The sequence below is a fragment of the Urocitellus parryii genome, chromosome X (genome assembly GCF_045843805.1).
Source record: "Urocitellus parryii isolate mUroPar1 chromosome X, mUroPar1.hap1, whole genome shotgun sequence".
Taxonomy (NCBI): domain Eukaryota; kingdom Metazoa; phylum Chordata; class Mammalia; order Rodentia; family Sciuridae; genus Urocitellus; species Urocitellus parryii.
The window spans coordinates 36,823,535-36,842,247 of NC_135547.1; the positions used below are offsets into that span (position 1 = coordinate 36,823,535).

General features: G+C 37.6%; 1 protein-coding gene across 1 annotated transcript in view; it reads left to right on the plus strand.

Annotated features, from left to right (window-relative positions):
* Nucleotides 1–18,713, plus strand: part of Lhfpl1 (LHFPL tetraspan subfamily member 1) — a 44,478-nt gene that overhangs the window by 13,445 nt on the left and 12,320 nt on the right. The window contains exon 2 of the mRNA XM_026396803.2: nucleotides 3,916–4,014. Coding sequence (XP_026252588.2) covers nucleotides 3,916–4,014 — 99 coding nt within the window. The remainder of the gene's footprint in view (nucleotides 1–3,915; nucleotides 4,015–18,713) is intronic.

Consider the following 18,713-nt stretch of genomic DNA (forward strand, 5'->3'; position numbering starts at 1 on the left):
ATAGTAGCAGCACATTTTCACAACCCCAAATTGATGAGAAGAACTGTTGGGGACAAACATAATTGAGGATGAATTATCCTGTGAGTTCATTTTTATTTTTAATGTGTCCCCCAAGGCATCATTTTCCAGCTATGATCAAATGTAATGGATTCAGCTGTCAGTTACAAGTCACATATCCCCATGAAGTATGTTTACAATCCAATGTGCTCACTTGTCTAAAAGGCAGGATGAGGGGATGGGGGTGGAGTGAGGGCAGATTGGGCAGAGTGGGGAGCTATACACACTGGGGCAGGATGCCTGACAGAGAGTTCTGGTCTTTGGCCAGGTAGCTCCACAAAATTGCAGGAAAATTACTTCAATGAGACATCTTTTGAACTGAGCCCTGCTCAGCTTTTGGCTTTTTAAAATCTGTTATGAAGACAGAGAAGTGAAGAACAAATTAGCACAGGGAATATAGGCAGAAACTGGGAAAGGAGCCTCAGGGAGAGGCAGCTGTTGAATAATAATAAATCTTTGTTGAGTATTTTCTATATAGCAGTCACTTTATGTGCACTAATCTCATTGATTGTTGGAACAGCTATGTAAGATCCAGTACTAATATTGTTTCCATTAAAAATGAGGTAACTAAGGTACAGAGAGATCAAGTAACATATCTGAAATCACACAGCCCTTAGGTGGCAGAGCAGGAATTTAAACTTAGGTCTAGGCTGACTCCAGAACCTATTCTCCTAAACCATCATGCTTTGCTGTCTTTTTGGATCTAATACCTGCAAAATGCCTCGTGTTAAGAGAGAATTTTGCCCAAAGGTAGTCATTACTGGACAACCATCAATAAAAAATGGAGCCTTTAAAGGCTGATAATCTCTCTGATCAGTGAGAAAAAGTGTTGCCAGTAACTCACTATATGATCTTGGGTAAATCACATTCCCTCTCAGGGCCTCAGCATCTACCTCTGTAGATCTGTAATAGGGAGGGAGTAAAGTAGGTCATTACAAAGTTTCTTTCCTCTCTAAGCTTTTATGACTATATCAGATATCTAGGATGATCTTTTAAACACTATGGAAGTCTCTTCAGATGGCTTGCCCCTTGGGGAATGTAGGTTAAGGAAGCTGAATATTCTTTTTTTTTTTTTTTTTAAAAATAGTTTTGTAGTTGTTGATAGACCTTTGTTTTATTTATTTATATGTGGTGTTGAGAATCGAACCCAGTGCCTCACACATGACAGGCAAGTGCACTACCACTGAGCCCCAGCCCGAGCCCCAGGAAGCTGAATATTCTGAAACAAATATATTCATTGAGCACATAATATGTACCAGGTGCCAAGGATATAGAATCAAAGATAAATATGGCTCTTGCCTTCAAGGGATACACACTCTAATGAGGAAAACAGATTACAAGCCAATATGAAGAATATACATTACAGGGTATTTTAGTCAGTAGGCTAAGCATAGGGTGTTATGGGAACCATGATGAAGAGAATATATCAGCTAGGGCATTGGGGATGATGAGGGAATGTTTCAGGGAGGGGTTAATTTCTGACCTGATCTCTGCATGATGATGCCTGAGGAGCAAAAGTACTAAAGAGGGAGGAAGGTTCCCCCCTGCTGTGCCAAGAAAGGCACTTGGCCAACAGTAGTTGCTGCTTGAGAAGTCAGAGTTCTTGCCAGTCCTGGGGATCTGAAAGTGGAGGTTGGAAAGTAGAGCTGATGTTCTTTCATAAACTTGTGTTCTTTTCTCCTAGTCTCTGTGGGAAAGCTCAGTCTTTATTTACTCTTCCCACAAAGGGTAGACACTGTGCAGGAAATGGCTTAGTTTCTTTTGCAGTTTTGTCTTAACCCATTGTGCATACTCTGGACTGCCTCCTCATAGCATAGAATTTTAGTTTATCTGTGGTGAAAAATGGGGGTATTGTTTTACTGCTGCTGGACAAATTCCAAAGCCTAGAAAAATCTTTGAGCCACCAGTTTCATTTCCTGTAAAGCTATGAGACAGGCAAGAAAGCTTACTAATTTTAAGTTTTCCACTGAAGGGAATTTTAAACCTTCATTGGTCATTCTTTGCAGTTCTAAAACCTTCCTCACTATCATTTAGTTCTCTCCATTTCCCTATTTAAGCCCTCCTCACTTATATTTTAAGGTCCTCCTCTTCTCCCATGGCTTCACTAAGTAGTGAGAAAAACTTCTTGCCATGTGCACACTAACTTGGAGAGTACTTTGAGATCTTCTTCCTAAAGAACACATCCTGAGGCAAAGAGGGCTTCTGAGCTTCTTAGCATGTAGATGGAATCTACCTCAGTTTAGAAAGAGGTGCAAAGTGAAGCCAACAGTCCATGGAACAGCCTGCCTTTCATTGTGCCACTGATCACCAAAGCTGTGGAACCTATAAGAATGCTATTCAGGCATCATCCACCAAGTGCCTGAACTGTGGCAATTCTGCATCCACATTAATGGCAGGTATCCCTGTTGTGTGTTTTGGTATGGCACCCAGTATATTGGTCTTACAATTAGACCCTCTTGGTTGCAAATAGTAGAGACTCCTTGATTTGCCTCAATGAAAAGGGAGTTTATTATAACAAGGAAATAAACATTGGAAACCCATCAATAAGGGCTTTTCTTTTCTCTTTTCATGGACAATAAGAAAATTTTCCCATGGTGTGTTTAGTTCATGTCACTTTTCTATTTTAGTCTCCCCCTCTACCCATCAATTTTCTCAGCTGACCCAAAACTGATTTTCACCCATAACTTTGAATTGAATCTGGCTTTGGCTTATATGATTCTACCTCTTGGTGTTTCTTTTGCCACTATCTGTTTATTAGCTCACCATCCCTGTTTCTCAGTTAAAATTTTCAGAAATAAGAATGTGGTCCAGCTCCCCTCTTCATGCCAGACTATAATTTCACCCATTACTGACCACCCAATGAATTTGGTTGTATTTTTTCATCAGGTGCACATTCTTGACCCAATTTTCTGTGGCTAAAGGCAGAATAGTGTGATAGATTCTAAAATGTGAAAATGTAGGCAAAAAAAAAAAAGAGCTATGGGTAAGGCAGTTGCCCTTAGAAGACAGTGTTGCCAAGGAGACCCAGATTTGTGTCTCTGGTTAGAAGAATAAGATTTCCACTAAGATACCACAGAGTTTCTCTGTAGTTTCTAAATGGCCTAAATCAAAGGGGAGTAAAAGCAAGGGGCATGATAGAAGGTACTAGAAGCCAAATAATGGAGGGATGCTTGACTTGAAGCTGATATTATTTTTTGAGGAAGAGGGAGTGTTTTGCCCTGATCAACAGACAAAAATCTTTTCAGTGTGTACGCTCTTCATAGATCTCATTTTTTTTATATTAATTTTTTAGTTCTCGGCAGACACAACATCTTTGTTGGTATGTGGTGCTGAGGATCCAACCCGGGCCGCACGCATGCCAGGCGAGCCGCTACCGCTTGAGCCACGTCCCCAGCCCCAGATCTCAGTTTTGACTGCTAATTCTGTGTGACAAAAATTATGACCCACTTATAGCTAGTAGGGTCATAAATGACACTTAAAAAAGGTTTGATTTTAGGAAATAGTAGTGATCTTTACATTGCTATTTTCTTTAAACCAGACCAACTTAGAACAGGTTGGAGAAGACTTATAAGTTATTTATCAATAGTATTAACTGCAAAATATGTATTGAACTGTCTCAATTTCCAATACTACCCTTCCTTTAGGAGATGTCTCCTGAAACGTCTACTGCACTCTACCATCTATGATATGGCAAATAAATCCTTTTGAGTTGGCAGTATCAGAGGAATTTAGAGTAAAAGGAGAAGGGGAAGCTCTGAATGGGGAGGCAGAATTTGAGCTGAGCTCATTCAGGGGGATAATGGGGTAACAGAAAACCTGTTGTATTTTTTGTACCTGTTTTTATGTTTTTCTTTCCAGGACTCCTGATAAGCTCAGGCTGTGCATTATATCCTTTAGGATGGAATAGCCCGGAGATAATGCAAACATGTGGGAATGTCTCCAATCAATTTCAGTTAGGTAAGGTGGACTGGGCAGAATGGCAGTGATGATTCATGGGAAATCTGTTTTTCTGAAGTGCTTTACCTCTTGGAGGGACCTCTTCTTGGTAGTGGTATATACCTGACTCTCTCATGCTGTTAGCTTACAGAAGGTGGTGGTTTCGCCAGACTTATCTGGCTTTGCTAACTTGTAAGAATTGACTATAAATTCCACTTATTTAAGTGTTTTCTACACTGTTTATGCATTTTTGCTCAGAGTTCATTGACAAGTTTTGGATAACTTTATTTAAATGGGGATTTAAAATACTTGGAGACTAATGATCTATCGTCTTCTGAATAAATCCTAATTACTATTAATGTTTCGTTGTTCTAGCACTATTTTCCAAATATAAATCCACAGTATCTCTTACCAATCTCCACTGAGGATATAAGAAGAGGTAATTTATTGTACATGAAGCATAAGGAACCCAGATGGTTCCTAATGGCAAAGGCTATTAAATATTAGAATAGGTGACAGATATAACACTCGATCATTTTCTGGTTTGCCAAATCTGAGTATGGCTTAGATTTACAATTATGAATTTTCATAGATTAGCCTCTCATTGGAACACTTCAAAACATTTCCCCAAACTATCATGATGGAAGGGAGTAGGAGGAGAGATGTCTAAGTTTTCTTGAGTATTGTCAGTTATAGGAAAGGATTTGGGAACAACAGACCACCCTCTCGCACAGAATTTATGCTCTAATACTTCCCTTTCTTTCTATTGCATCAGACTGTTCTAAGTTTTGTCTCACCTGTGTTTGGGAAGGATTGGTTCTCTGTACAAACATTATATGAGGGCATTGTTGTACAGAAGATGTGACAAGTTTGGATGCTGGAATGTTCAGTGTTCTTGACACAAGATAGGGCTGACTGGTAAATAAAATAATTCTGCCACAGGAGAAGGAATGATGAAATATTTGGGGCAGTGGTTGAAGAAATTGGAATCAAGCCACTGGTCCTACTAGTTGGGCTATGGGAACCTGAACATTTAGCCCACTTTTAATTCTTATTATTATAATTCTTATAATTATAATTCTACTTATTAAAAATAATAGATTTATTGATATATATTTCACATACCATGAAATTCACCCTCTTAAAGTATGAATCAGTGATATTTAGTATATTTCCAAGGATGTGCAACCATCACCACTATCCAATTCCAGAACATTTTCATCAACACAAAACAAAACCCCTTATCAATTAGCAGTCAGTCCCCATTCCCCTCTGCCCCCATCCTCTGGCAAACACTATCAATATGGATTTACCTATTCTGGACATTTCATTTAAATGAAATCATACAATGTATTTTGTATATCTTTTTTCACTTAGTGTAAAGTTTTCAAAATTAATCCATATTGTAGCATGTGTGTCTATTTCTTTTCATGAATGAATAATATTCTATGTATAGCTGGGCACAGTGGCACATGCCTGTAATCCCAGTGACTCAGAAGCATGGAGCAGGAGGATCACAAATTCAAACCCAGCCTCAGCAATATAGTGAGACCTTAAGCAACTTAGTAAGACCTTGTCACAAAATAAAAAATAAAAAGGACTGGGGACATGACTCAGTGGTGAAGCACACCCAAGTTCAATCCCTGACACAAAAAATTTAAAAATTCTGTGGTGTAACTATAACACACTTCATTTAAACATACTTGGGTTTTCCCACATTTTGGCTATTATAAATAGTATTGCTACTAATATCTTTGTGTATATTTTTATGTGGAAATACATTTTCATTTATTAAAAAGTCTATTATTTACCCTCATTGAATAGTGTTGGTATCCTTGTTGAAAACCAATTACTAATAAATACAGAGGTTTATTATCTCACTCTTGGTTCTATTTCAATGATGTCCATCTATATCCCTATGCCAGTACCATAGTTTTGTAAGTGCTGAAATTGGAAAGTGTGAGTGATCCTTCTTTTTCAAAATTCTTTTGCTATTTTGGGTCCTTTGGTTTTACATGTGGATTTTTTTGTTAATCTTGTCAATTTCTGCATAAAATCCAGCTGATATTTTGCTAGTGGTCAATCTGTACCTTAGTTTGAAGAGTATTGCTATTTTCTGATTTAAGTTTTCCAATCCATGAACATGAGATAACTTTCCATTTATTTAAGCCGTGTTTAGTTCCTTTTAATGATATTTTGCAGTTTTCAGAACACATTTCCATGTCTTTGGTTAAATCTATTCCTAAACATTTTATTGGATTTTAATTTTTTTATTTTTAATGACAAATAATAATTTCATTTATTTATGGAGTACCACGTGATGTTATAAATCAGGTGTACATCATAAAGTGATTAAATCAGGCTAATTAACAGAATTATTTTCTTAATTTTATTTCCAGATTGCTTTTTTTAGTGAATAGAAATTCAAATTGTTTACCTTACTAAACTCTTTTATTAATTCTAATAAATTTTTGGTGTATTCCTTAAGATTGTTTAAATAGAAACTCATATTACTTGAGAATAGAGAAAGTTTACCTTCTTCCTCTCCACTCTGGATGCTTTTTGTTTCTTTTCCTCTCCTGATTGTCCTGGCAAGAACACCTAGGAAAATGCTAAATAATACTAATGAGAGTAGAAATCTTTGTCTTAACCCTGGTAGTTAGTACTAACTACCCTTAAACATTGATCCCTTCAATCAAGTTTATGACAAAATTGTTCTTTTTCTTTTTCTTCTTCTTTTATTTATTTGTTTGTTTGGTTTTGGTTTTTGTTTTTGCAGTGCTGGAAATCAAACCCAGGAATTAATGCATGCTAGGCAAGTGCTCTACCACTGGGCTATATCACAGCCTTCTCTTTCTTCTTTTACTTGAATTTTTAGTGTCATTTCTCTCTCTATTGCTTTCTCCTTCATTAGTTATAATCTGTCCTGTACAATATGAACTCCCCTCTCCTCAATGGACTGGATACCATGTTGTTCTGTGAATTCCTAAAAATTGAAGGACTCAATTAGGATTTAGTCTTTGGTGGACTATCTTTGAATTCTTTCAACTTCCAAAGTGTCTCTCATCCCTCCAGTACCTTCATTTGCTGATTATAGTTTCCAATTTCATGCCCCTATATTAGCACCTTTCTGATAAATGCTGAAAGGAGTAAAAACCCATGCCATCCTTGATTCTTTTCTGGTAAGCTGCCAAAACATACATGACAGTTTCAGTTGTAACAGTTGTTCTCTTGCAAAGTGGAGGTGCCAGAAGAAGCAACAAAACAGGGATAGAATTAAATAAATTTTTATGGTGCATTAGTAATTCCATACTTAGGAATAACCAAGCTTGGGAATGTCAAGAGTAAAAAATATGGTATTTCTCCCCAGACATTTCTTTAATGTTCTGGGTATTCTGGTAGTGCATAAGCATCCTTGAAACACCCTAGGTATTGTGCGGTTGGATGACGGAGATAGGGGAAACTTATCCTGAGTGTGTTCCTTTTTCCTTATAAGGCGGCATGTTGAACTGAAAAATCATAGGCCTTAGCATTAAGGACCTTAACTGGTATCCAAGTTATGCTACCTAAGCTGTTTTATGGGAGTAAAGTTGCTTTTTTTGTGTCTCAGTTTTCTTCTCTGTAAAATGTGATCAGTAATAATATTGGTTTCAGTATCATTGTTAGAATGGAATAATAAAAGTTGTATTATTAACTACCTAAGGCAGTACAATGTTTGGCTCCAAGAAACTGGCAGCCTTAAAAAAACCAAAGTAATGTACAAGGAAATAGATTATGAACTGATAGCATTCACTTTGACTCTACTGTAGACTCCATACACTATTATGTGTTCCTTATTTTGGAAAAGGGAGATGCAAAAAGCCCAAAACACATGGTGCCTTCCAGAGGAACAAAGCTCTTTACATGACTTGCTTGAAAGAGATGAGGAACTAAGAAGGAGAATAGAGACAGGCATTATAAATCAGTCAGAGGAAGTAAAATAGATTTCTCACCTTGACACTCTGTGTTATGGTTTGAATATGCAGGTGGCCACCCAAAAGCTCCTGTGTTGATGTAAGAACATTCAGAGGAGAAGAGATTGGATTACAAGAATTGTAACCTAATCAGTCCATCCTAGTTTGAATAAACTGACCGGGTGGTAGCTGTAGGTAGGTAGGGTGTAGCTGGAGGAGGTGGGTCACTCGGGGTGTGCCCTGGAGGGATGGATCTCCCTCATGGCCTCTTCCCCCCGCCATCCCTCTCTCTACTTCCTGGCTGCCATGAGGGGAGCAGATTCCTTCCACCACACTCTTCCCCCATCATGTTTTGCCTCACCTTACGCCCAGAGAAATGAAGTTGGCCATATATGGACTGAGACCTCTGAAACCATGAGACAAAAATTAACTTTACATCCTTCAAGTTATTCTTTAATTTAATTTATTTTAGTTGTAGATGGACACAATACCTTTATTTTATTTTTATGTGGTGCAGAGGATCGAACCCAGTGCCTTCCACATGTGAGGCAAGCGCTCTATCACTGAGCTACATCCCCAGCCCCTTCAAGTTATTCTTCTCAGGTATTTTGATCACATTGACAGAAAAGCTCACTAAACACTCTGATAAGGCTTCCTACATCCTCCAGTTTGAAGGGGTCATATTCATGTTGTATGAGGTTCCAACAGGGATCATAATACCCACCTAAATATCTAGCTACGTAGCTATCTATACTGTTATGCACTTTGAGTTTTTCATTTACCCATATCTCTTGAAGAGCTATATATGGATCTTCCTGCTATATTTTAAGCATGCTACATTTTTGCATTTTAGAGATAGCATATGCTTCATGAGGGCAGGGATTTTTGTCTGTTTACTGCTGTCTTCCTAGTGCCTGCTTGAACAGTACCAAGTAGTAGGCACTGAATATTTGTTGAATAACTGAATTATATAAATTTAAACCACTCTTCTATTTATGCACATTTAGGCTGCTTCCAGTTATTGGCTTTTCCAAAACATATTTCAGTAAAACACCTTATGTGTATGTCTTAGCATACTAGTATATCTGGATAAGTCCCTAGGAGTAAAATTATTGGGTTAACAGTTACATATATTTTAAATTTCCAAAGGTTACTATGAATGAATTGCCTTCCAAAGAGATTATACCAAGTTATTCTCCAACCACCAGTGTGAGATTGCCCATTGTCCCTCAGACTATTTGATTTGGGGGATAAGCAACATTTTTTAATTTTTTTCACTTTGGTATCTTGTTTTAATCTCCATTTCAATAATTATCATATCCTTTTCATTGGTCATTTCAAATAATATATTCAATTAAAGCAGCTTAAAAGGTAACTGTCCAATTTACAATTACAATTCTTAAACATTTTTTAACTTTCATCCATTTTTTCTGGGTCTACTTTAATTTTGAATCCTGGGGACACTGAACAGAATGTTTCTGAGATTTGATTTAGTTAGCATGCATTTTCTTGAAGTCAGAATCCTTCCTAGTAACTCGTCCACAACTCTCAGACAGGATAACAATCAGAGCACCCCACACTGCTTCTTGTTAAGAGGATATTTGGGTATTTGTCATCTTCCTTCATGTACATAAGGAATAATGCAAAAGGAGGGGCCAGAAAATGAGAGAACTACTTTATTCTCTTCATTCTTTTTTTTTCTGTACCTGAGATAGAAAGGAATAAACATATTAACAATAATAATCAAGATGTTTTTGAGCATTTGCTATATTCCATGCATTATATCACTTAAGCCTTAATGACAGGAAGAGAGGAAATAAGGAACAAAGATCTTGAGAAGGTGGTTATTAACTTGTCCATGGGCACAGGGTTTGAACTTGACAGAATTAGGATTTGAACACAAGTTCAGGAGTCTCCATAGCCTAGCTCTTAACCATTACTTAGGTGCCATGATCCTTATGCATTAATAACTTCTATCATTTATTAATCACTCACTTATAGGAATCATGTTAATTACTTTAAAATTATTGAACAATATTTTTAAAGATAAAATTAATACAATGAACATTCATGTGCCTATCATTAATTAGGTAGCTACTTAATGTCACTCAGTTGGTAAATTAAGAATTAATACCTTACTAATATGATTGAATCCCTTTGTATTTACTGCCCAAATTATATCTCCCTGCCTTTCCAACAGAGATAATTATTGTCTTGAATTTATAGATCTTTTGTGAATTATACATAATAGTTGGATTCATTATGCCATATTCAAATATACACATAGCATAATTTGATCAATCTTATTCCCTAGTCCTCTTTCCCCTCTCTTGCCTCCCCCTGATTTGCTTACTCTACTGTAATGATCTCCTTTCTATTATTATGCAGGTCTTAAATGTATATACTCAATATGGTGATTATTCACTGAACTTTATATTTGTTATCATATTTTATTCTTGAAACAACTTTATGAGTTTGGTTGTATCTACTTGTTTTATCCTGCAAAGAAGAATAAAATCCTCATATACCTGTACTGAAAGTACAAATTAATGGTGTCATTTTAAATGAGTTGACTCCATCCTTTTTATTGCTTGGCATATTTAGCTACACATGTCTAAATAGAATGTCTGAATAAAGTGGATCTTAGTTATTATTTAGGATTTTACTGGTTCCTTATCACTCTTCCTCTTTAATATCACAAACCCAAAGCTCCTCCTGCCACCATATTTTTCTATCACAGCGTCTTTTTGGTTTCCTTTGTAGCACTAATCACAATTTGCAACTCTTTGGTTTGATTATTTGATTGCCCATCTCCCTAAAGCTCTATGCTGGCAGAGACTTCATCTATCCATTCTTAATATTCAAGCAATATTTATTGAATGAATAAATTTGGTCCAACCTCCTCAGTTTAAAGACAAGAAAACGGAGGTCTGGAAAATACTTGTTACAATCATACAGTCTGAGTTTCCTAACTCAGGCAGGTGCTCCTACTCAGGTAGAAGAGACAGGGACCACAATGGTTAACAAAACGGTGGTTTTTCTCATGTTTCCTAATTACAATGTTGATAAGTGCTGTGAAGGAAAAGATGGAGTTATGTGAGAGAGAATAATAGAGGAGCATCTAACTTAAGTTGGGGGAAAATTGTAAGAAGGTGAGTTGTAAAAGAAACCTAAAGTGTAGATAGCCTTAACCAGAAGTGCAAGAAGAAGAGAGTTCCACACAAAGTAGCCAATGTGCTTTCAAGGCCCTAAAGTTGGTCAGCACTTTTTGTGTTGGGGAACTGTAAGGCCAGTGTCACTGGAGAAGAGTGATGTTCTCAGAGGCAGAGGCAGCAGCTAAAATTTACGTGGGTTTGTATTTTATCCTAACTACAATGGGAAGCCATTGGATTTTAAGAAGGACAGAGATAGGATATGATTTTTCTTTCAATTAAATTGATCAGAATTCTAAAATCCAAGCATCACATTTATTTTATTCTTTTTTATTTGTCCTTTTTAGGTATACATGACAGCAGAGTGTATTTTGACATATTATACATACATGGAGTGTAACTAACCATTCTTGTGGGTGCACATGATATAGAGTTTCACTGACTTTGTATTCATATATGAACATAGGAAAGTTATGTCTAATTCATACTAATGTATTTGGAATATAATTTATAATTTAGAGAAATTCCTCTGTTAGGATTGTGAAGTAGTGGGAACTATGGGAGTAGTGGAAAGAGTGGAAATAGAAGGCAGAAGGAGGCTAGAGCTATGGGCTAGGCATAGAGATGATGAAGGTACAGGGGGCAGTGGAATTGAGTAAAGTAGACTGATTCAAAATACTGTTGACCCTCCACATCCACGGGTTCCACATCCAAATATTTTACATTTGTGCGTTCAATGAACCATGGATTGAAAACATTTTGGGGGAAAAATTCACCTGTCCTGAACATGTACAAACATTTTTCTTGTCATCATTCCTCAAATAATACAACCCTTTACATAGCATTTACGTTGTATTAGGTATCATAAGTAATCTACAGGTGATTTAAAATATACAGGAGGATGTTCACAAGTTGTATGCAAATACTGACATTTTATGTAAGGGATTTGAGCATCTGTGGATTTTGGTACATGTGGGTAGGGGGTTGCTGGAACCAATCCCCTGTGGATACCAAGGGACAACTATATATTGTAAAAGTGTAATCAATTAGAGAAGGTGATAAGCTAATGAGGGTAAGAGAAGAGATATCAAGAAATAAGACTAGAGGAGAAGCAACTGTGGCTGGGAATGGGAAGAGAAAGAAGGAAACTTAGTTTAGATAGGTTTTTTTCAGATATCTGTTGGAGGAATCCAAGTGGAGGTCAAGCAAGCAGTCTGGAACTCACTGAAGAGTCCCAAGGAAATTTGGAGTCCTTATTACATAGAGGATACTTAAAAAGTTATGGGAATAAATGACTGTGATAATTATAATGTTCATCAGGCATTTTTCAAGTATTTTGAATGTATCATCTCATTTAATCTTCACAGGAACCTAGTAAAACAGTTGCTGTTATCTTTACCTTATGATGAAGAAGATTACTTTATAGAGAGGTCCAGAGGATTTTAGCTAGGGAAATGATTTAAGTGAGAATAGAAGAAAGATCAGTCCAAGTCACAGGAAATTCCCAACATGTGAAAATTGGGCAATGATATCAAACTCCTATATGGCACTCACTATATATACAAGAAGTCATCATATCTTAGCAACAACCTACAAAGGAAGTATCATTAGCCTCTGTCTTAGTTCCTTTTGTGTTGTGATAACAAAATACCTGGTGTTGGGTAACGTATAAAGTAGAGATTTACTTGGTCATAATTCTGGTGGCTGGAAAGTTTAAACAGCACAGTGTCAGTGTCTGTATCACAACATGATGGAGAAAGTAGAAAGAGAATTGGTTATGTTATGTGGGGTCATGCATGTAAACAGAAAGCAAGAGTTGGAAGGAGTCAGACTTGCTCTTTTATAACAACTTGCTCTTTTGGGAGCTAATCCGTTATTGGGAGACCTGAGACTATCCTGTGAAACAGCACTAGTCCATTCCTCAGAGTGGAGCCTCATGACCTAATGACCTTCCACAAAGCCTCACTTTATTGAAGGTTCTACCACCTCAACACTGCCACACTGGGGATAAGCTTCTAGCATATGAACCCTTTGGAGAACAAACCATATTCAAATCACAGCAGTCTCATTTTACAGAAAGTAAAATCAAAGTCAAGAGAGTTTAAGCGATTTGTCTAAGTTCATTCAGCTGGTGGAATGGTAGAGCTGAGGTTCTAATCCTAAAAGTCTGACTGAGACAGCACCATTCCACAGAAGTCTCGGCATTGTTGGAAATGTTCTGTGACTTGCTGGCCAATGTGTTGCTAGGCACATGTTGTTGTTGAACAATAGAAATGTAGATGATGGCTGAGGGACTGAATTATGAATTTTAACTTGGTTAAATAAATATATAATTTATTTAACTTATTTTTTTAAAAAAATTTAAATGTAAGAGCCCTGGTGTGACTAGTGACTACCATAGTAGACAGCATGACTTGAGAGTCTGTGCCCTTAGCTTCTCTGCTCCTCTGTAGAGGTTTCCACTAAGGATACTCAGGAGTTTCTGGAGAGACATAAAAAGAAAATCATTTTCAGGTAAGTGGGTGCAACTGGAGAATATCATGCTAAGGGAAATAAGCCAAACCCCCAAACCAAAGGCCGAATGTTTTCTCTGATAAGTGGACACTGAGCTATAATATGTGTGTTTGTGTGTGTGGGGAGAAATGGAGGAGCTTTGGGTTGTCAGAGGGGAGTAAGGGGAGGGATAGGGCTGTAGGGATGGGAAGGATGGTGGAATGAGATGGACATTATTACCCTATACCCGTATGATTTCCTGGTGTGACTGCACCATCTTCAGTCAGAGGAAAGAGAAGTAGTGCTCCATTGTGTACAAAGTGTCAAAATGCAGTCTACTATCATGTGTGTCTAATTAGAACAAATGAAAAGAAAAAGATGTGAGGTCACAGAAGCTGAGAAAGAAAGTATGTCAAAGAGGGTGTAGCCAATTATGTTTATGCTACTACAAGTTGCTAGATGAGGATAGAGAAGTGCCCCCTGGAGTTGTCCACACAAAGGTGACCTAGAAGAGCCATTTTACAGGTTTCGATAATGGAGATAATGTGAGATGAGGTAAATGAAGGTAGCAGGTGTAGACGATTCTTTCAAAAAGTTTTGCTGTCTGGTTGAGGGTGTAGCTGAGTGTTAGACCAGTTGTCTAGCATGCATGAGGCCCTGGGTTTGATTCTCAGCACCAAAAAGGGGAAAAAAAAGAAAGAAAGAAAGAAATATTTTCATTGTGAAGGAGGGCAGAAAAACAGTGAGATGAAAAGGAGTTTTTACTAAAATGGCCAAAATGTTTGAATGCTAATGGGAGTGATCCTGTAGTAGAGATGGATACAAAATCAAGATCCTTGAGCAAGAGAAGGTATAAGGTAAAGGAAGTTTTCTTTTGTTATAAAGAAATGTGAGAACTCCAAGTAAGAGCCTTGAACAGAGAACTCAACTGAATTTGTAATATACCTATTCAGCTTTGATGATACTTTAAAAAAATCCTTTTAAGTTAATAAACTATGAGAGAATTCCTTTATATCAAATGACCTGTGGACAGCGGACAACCAAGTAGGCCTCATTGAGAATTCAAAGGAGTAAATACTTGTAATGAGACATATCTGTTTTCAAGCAAGCTTATACAACCATTGTGTTATCAATAGCACTTCTTAGGTAAGGTCTGTATCATCTATTAAAGAACCATATTTAGAAAATGTTCTCATAAATATAATCTAATGTGTTTCTCAAAAATTCATGCATGGTTGATGGTAAAATTCTGTTCTTATGATGAGGAAACTGAGACATGGAGAGACAAAGTAATTTATGTAAGGTCACACAGCAAATTAAAGGCAGGACTGTGAATGGAGCCAATCTCCTATTTCACTGTCCCATATGAGCTACAGGACTGTTTTTCCCCTTTGTTGATGAGGGTATATCTTAAGTCATTTGAGAATTTTTTTAAAAGATACACTTTGGTTTTAAGAAACAAGTGTCTGAAATACCATAGAAAATACCCAGCTTTGCATCCTGTCTCCCCAAGCCCATCTTCACCCTCAGTTCCCTGTCAATTTTTTAGTACAAAAGTGGAGTAAAACTAAATATACTGGTGGCTAAACTTGATGGCATTCTGGAAGAGGTTTCCAGTGAAATAGATATATATGGGAAATTTTAAAGTGCTTCTATATTTGACTTGTACTAATAAAGGTGTCTTAATTGTCCTGCCAAACCTGATAGCAGAGGAAAGAGAAAAATGTTTGTGTTTTATATATTCTAAAATAATATTCAGTCTACCTGGGACCTCTTTCTGATCTTCTGGAATGTCTACTTCTTATGTATGTACTCCTTATCTTTCCTCCTTCCTGAGAGAAAGAGATCATGTGTGTTTGGGGGGTGGGAGGATGAATGATTGGAGGAGGGATGGGGAAAACAAAGTTCTGAAGACAAAACCTTACAACTGCAAAAGGAAGCCCCAAACTCCTTGCCTACCAAAAGTTTGAGAGCACAGATTTATTCTCATGTGTTCTAGTCTTATTACTGTCCCAGTACTTCAAGGTACCTGCCCTGAAATTACTTAACTGACTTTCTCTCTCACTCACCAGGTATTCAGTTAACAGTTTATGAAACTGACAGCTTTTCTTCTTTTCTCCATTAAAGAGGAGACTAACAATCAAATATTTAAAACAAAAAATTAACAAACATTAATCACAAGCTTGCCCTAAAACCTACAATGGGAGGCACCATCCATATCTATTAGTGGCTTCCATTATAGCTATTGAGGCCCAATAAGGAGTAGTGACTTTCCCAAGGCCACACAACTAGTGATCTGAGACTAGCTTCCTGATGCTTATGAACACTATGAGTGCTGCTCCATGGCAATCTGATATTTGTTTGTTTAGTGAATCACCCATTCATTAAGAAGGAGAAAGACAGCTGGGCACGGTAGCGCATGCCTGTGATCCCAGCAGCTCCAAGGCTGAGGCAGGAGGATTGCAGGTTCAAAACTACTCTTAGCAATTTAGTGAGACTGTAAGCAACATAGTGAGATCCTGATTCCACTAAAAGAAAAAAAAAAAAAGAAGGAAAAAGTCAGGCAAGGGCTCCCAGCCATAGCCCTGTCAAGTAAAATGCTTTCCCCATACCTTGATTTTCTCAAGCAAATGAAAGATCAAAGCTGATTAAGTCCAATGTGAAATTGATGCATTTAACTCCACCTCCTAGCCATCCTTCAGCAAGCCTCTAATTGTCATCAAAAGTAGTGGAAGCCAGGGGGGAAAAAACCTCTTGGAGGAGGGCTGGGTATAGATTGCACTGTGGTAGGAGTGGGCTTTAGCATGACTATATCCTCAGATCAGTGACCTGGGTCAAATTATTCAGCACTGTGAGCTTGTTACCACCTCATAGGGTTGTTGAGATGATAAAATGAGATAATGAATTAAACACACTCAATACAGTGTTTGGTACAAAATAACCAGTCAATAGTTGCTGTCTGTTATCATTTTTTCTCCTGATAACCAGTTTTCTAAATGAAAACATCTCAGTACTTTCATTTTCAGAAAAAGGACCTATTGCAGCAAGAAGCCAGTCTAAATTGCATGAAGGATAAAAACACAGATTAATAGTAGAAAGACCTGTGTTCAAAATTTGTTCCCTGCCAATTACTACTTGTGTAAACCTTGGTATGCTCTTTAACCTCTATGTCTCCCTTGCTGAGGATCAGTAATATTATTTCTCCCCATGGGATTATTGAGATGATTAAGTGAAGTAATAGATACATACAAAGCACAACAGGCTGCATTAAGGGTAACTTGTTATCAGCAGGTAGTCAGGCCAGTTGTCCAGACCCTCTTTGAAGGGTTGCCCCAGGCTTGGTATCTGAGAGGGAATGAGGGATCTGGGAGGAACCCACGAAACTTGGCAAAGGCTTGCAATAGAGGCTACCCAAAGGCCATGTGTGTGCTCCCTGTGTTTCCTCTCCCTGAGGCTCTTTTCCTTTGCCCTCCCATTGTTTCCTTTCACTCTTGCCAGTTCAAAGCCTTTTGCAGTGACTCTAGATTTGGCCTTTGTGGGTTCAGTTTCCAGGCATTTCCTGTTACCTTTCCTTTTTTGTCAGTTTCCTTCTTTATGGACAGAATGTTTTCTTGTGTTCACCAGAGCACAGTGAGGCAAGCTTAATATATTTTCATGTCCACAGAGGGGCAGCAGAGTGTACTAGAAACAGGCCTGGCCAGGGTAACAGGACACCTGGGTTTTAATTTTCCTAAGCTTGCTTGGGCACATCACTTTGTCAGTCATCTTTGGTTTCCCTGTTTTTACAGTAGAAAGCATTGGACCAGGTGGATGAGTAACCAGAGGCATAGATATCTTACCCAGCTCCCTGTTGTGAGCTGCCTACCCTTTAGGGCAAAGCTTTCAATTTAGTTTCATATTTATCTGTTTTGTTCTTATAAAGCAGAAAAGTAGATTTCAAGTGCTTTTTTAACATGCATGTTTACATATAGGCACATGAAAGCACATATACACTAGGAAATGGATATGTTAATTTGACTGTAGTAGTCACTTCACTATAGAAATATCAAAACATTATATTATACACATTAGATACATACCATGTAAATGAATGAACTGATCTGTCTAAGATAGCTTCTTAAAGGAAAGGAGATGTTAAGAATCATTCATCAAATAGGAGTCAAGGTTTGCCCAAGGGGATTGTCCAAAGCAATTCATTTTTTTTTTGTGTTAGCATCTACTAGAACACTCTGATAATTCTGGAAAATTCATGGCTCAAGGGTTGCTTGATTTTTTAGTCTCTATCCAGAGGAGAAGCTGGGATAAGCTAGAGGAGGCAGGAAGGAATCAGTGAGTCAGGGAGCAAACTAAATTGACTATATCTCTGGCATACTCTTGGCACTCTTAGACGGAATAGTCAACTTGTAGGATGGTTCTGTTGCTCTCTTACTGTTTGGATACAGACATTTATTTCACTTTTTATACCTACTTCCTCATGACTAATGTGAAAATGTTATTACCTACCTCCAGAAACTGTTTTGGGTAGGAAATAATGGAAAAGTATACAAAAAAGGACTTCATGAAATCAGTGTTCTACATGTGTAAGGAGTAAGAGATTTGCAAGTTAATCTGTTAGATTTTCTCACGGATCATCTTCTCTATTCAAAATAGTGAGATGGTTAAAGTAATGAGACTGTTTACCTCCCAGGGTACATGAAGCTATTTTCATTTTGAATAGAAAAAATTATAATAATGTTATGCACATTTCTCTCTTTCCTGAAATAGTCTGCATGAGAAAAGGGTGTTGATCGCTAAAATGCCTTACAGCTTGGTGACTCCAGAGGGAGACAGGGCTCTTACAAAGTCCTCAAAGGCAGGTCCTCTGCTTTACTTGGCTTTATTTCCCCAGTGTCTACAGAAGGCACGGTAAGCTCACTAATTGAAATAATGAATACACAACTGTGAAGTGGTTGTCTATACATCAGATCACCACACGATGGCGGTAAAGTCAGGCAAATTTATTTGGTTCTCTGCTGGTTTCTCAGTTCTGCTTCTGACTCTCATGTGAATCACAATTTCTTTGCTTCCATGTCTTCCACTGGAGTTCCTTCTGTAAACCTTCCTTACTGTTGGTTTCCTTTCC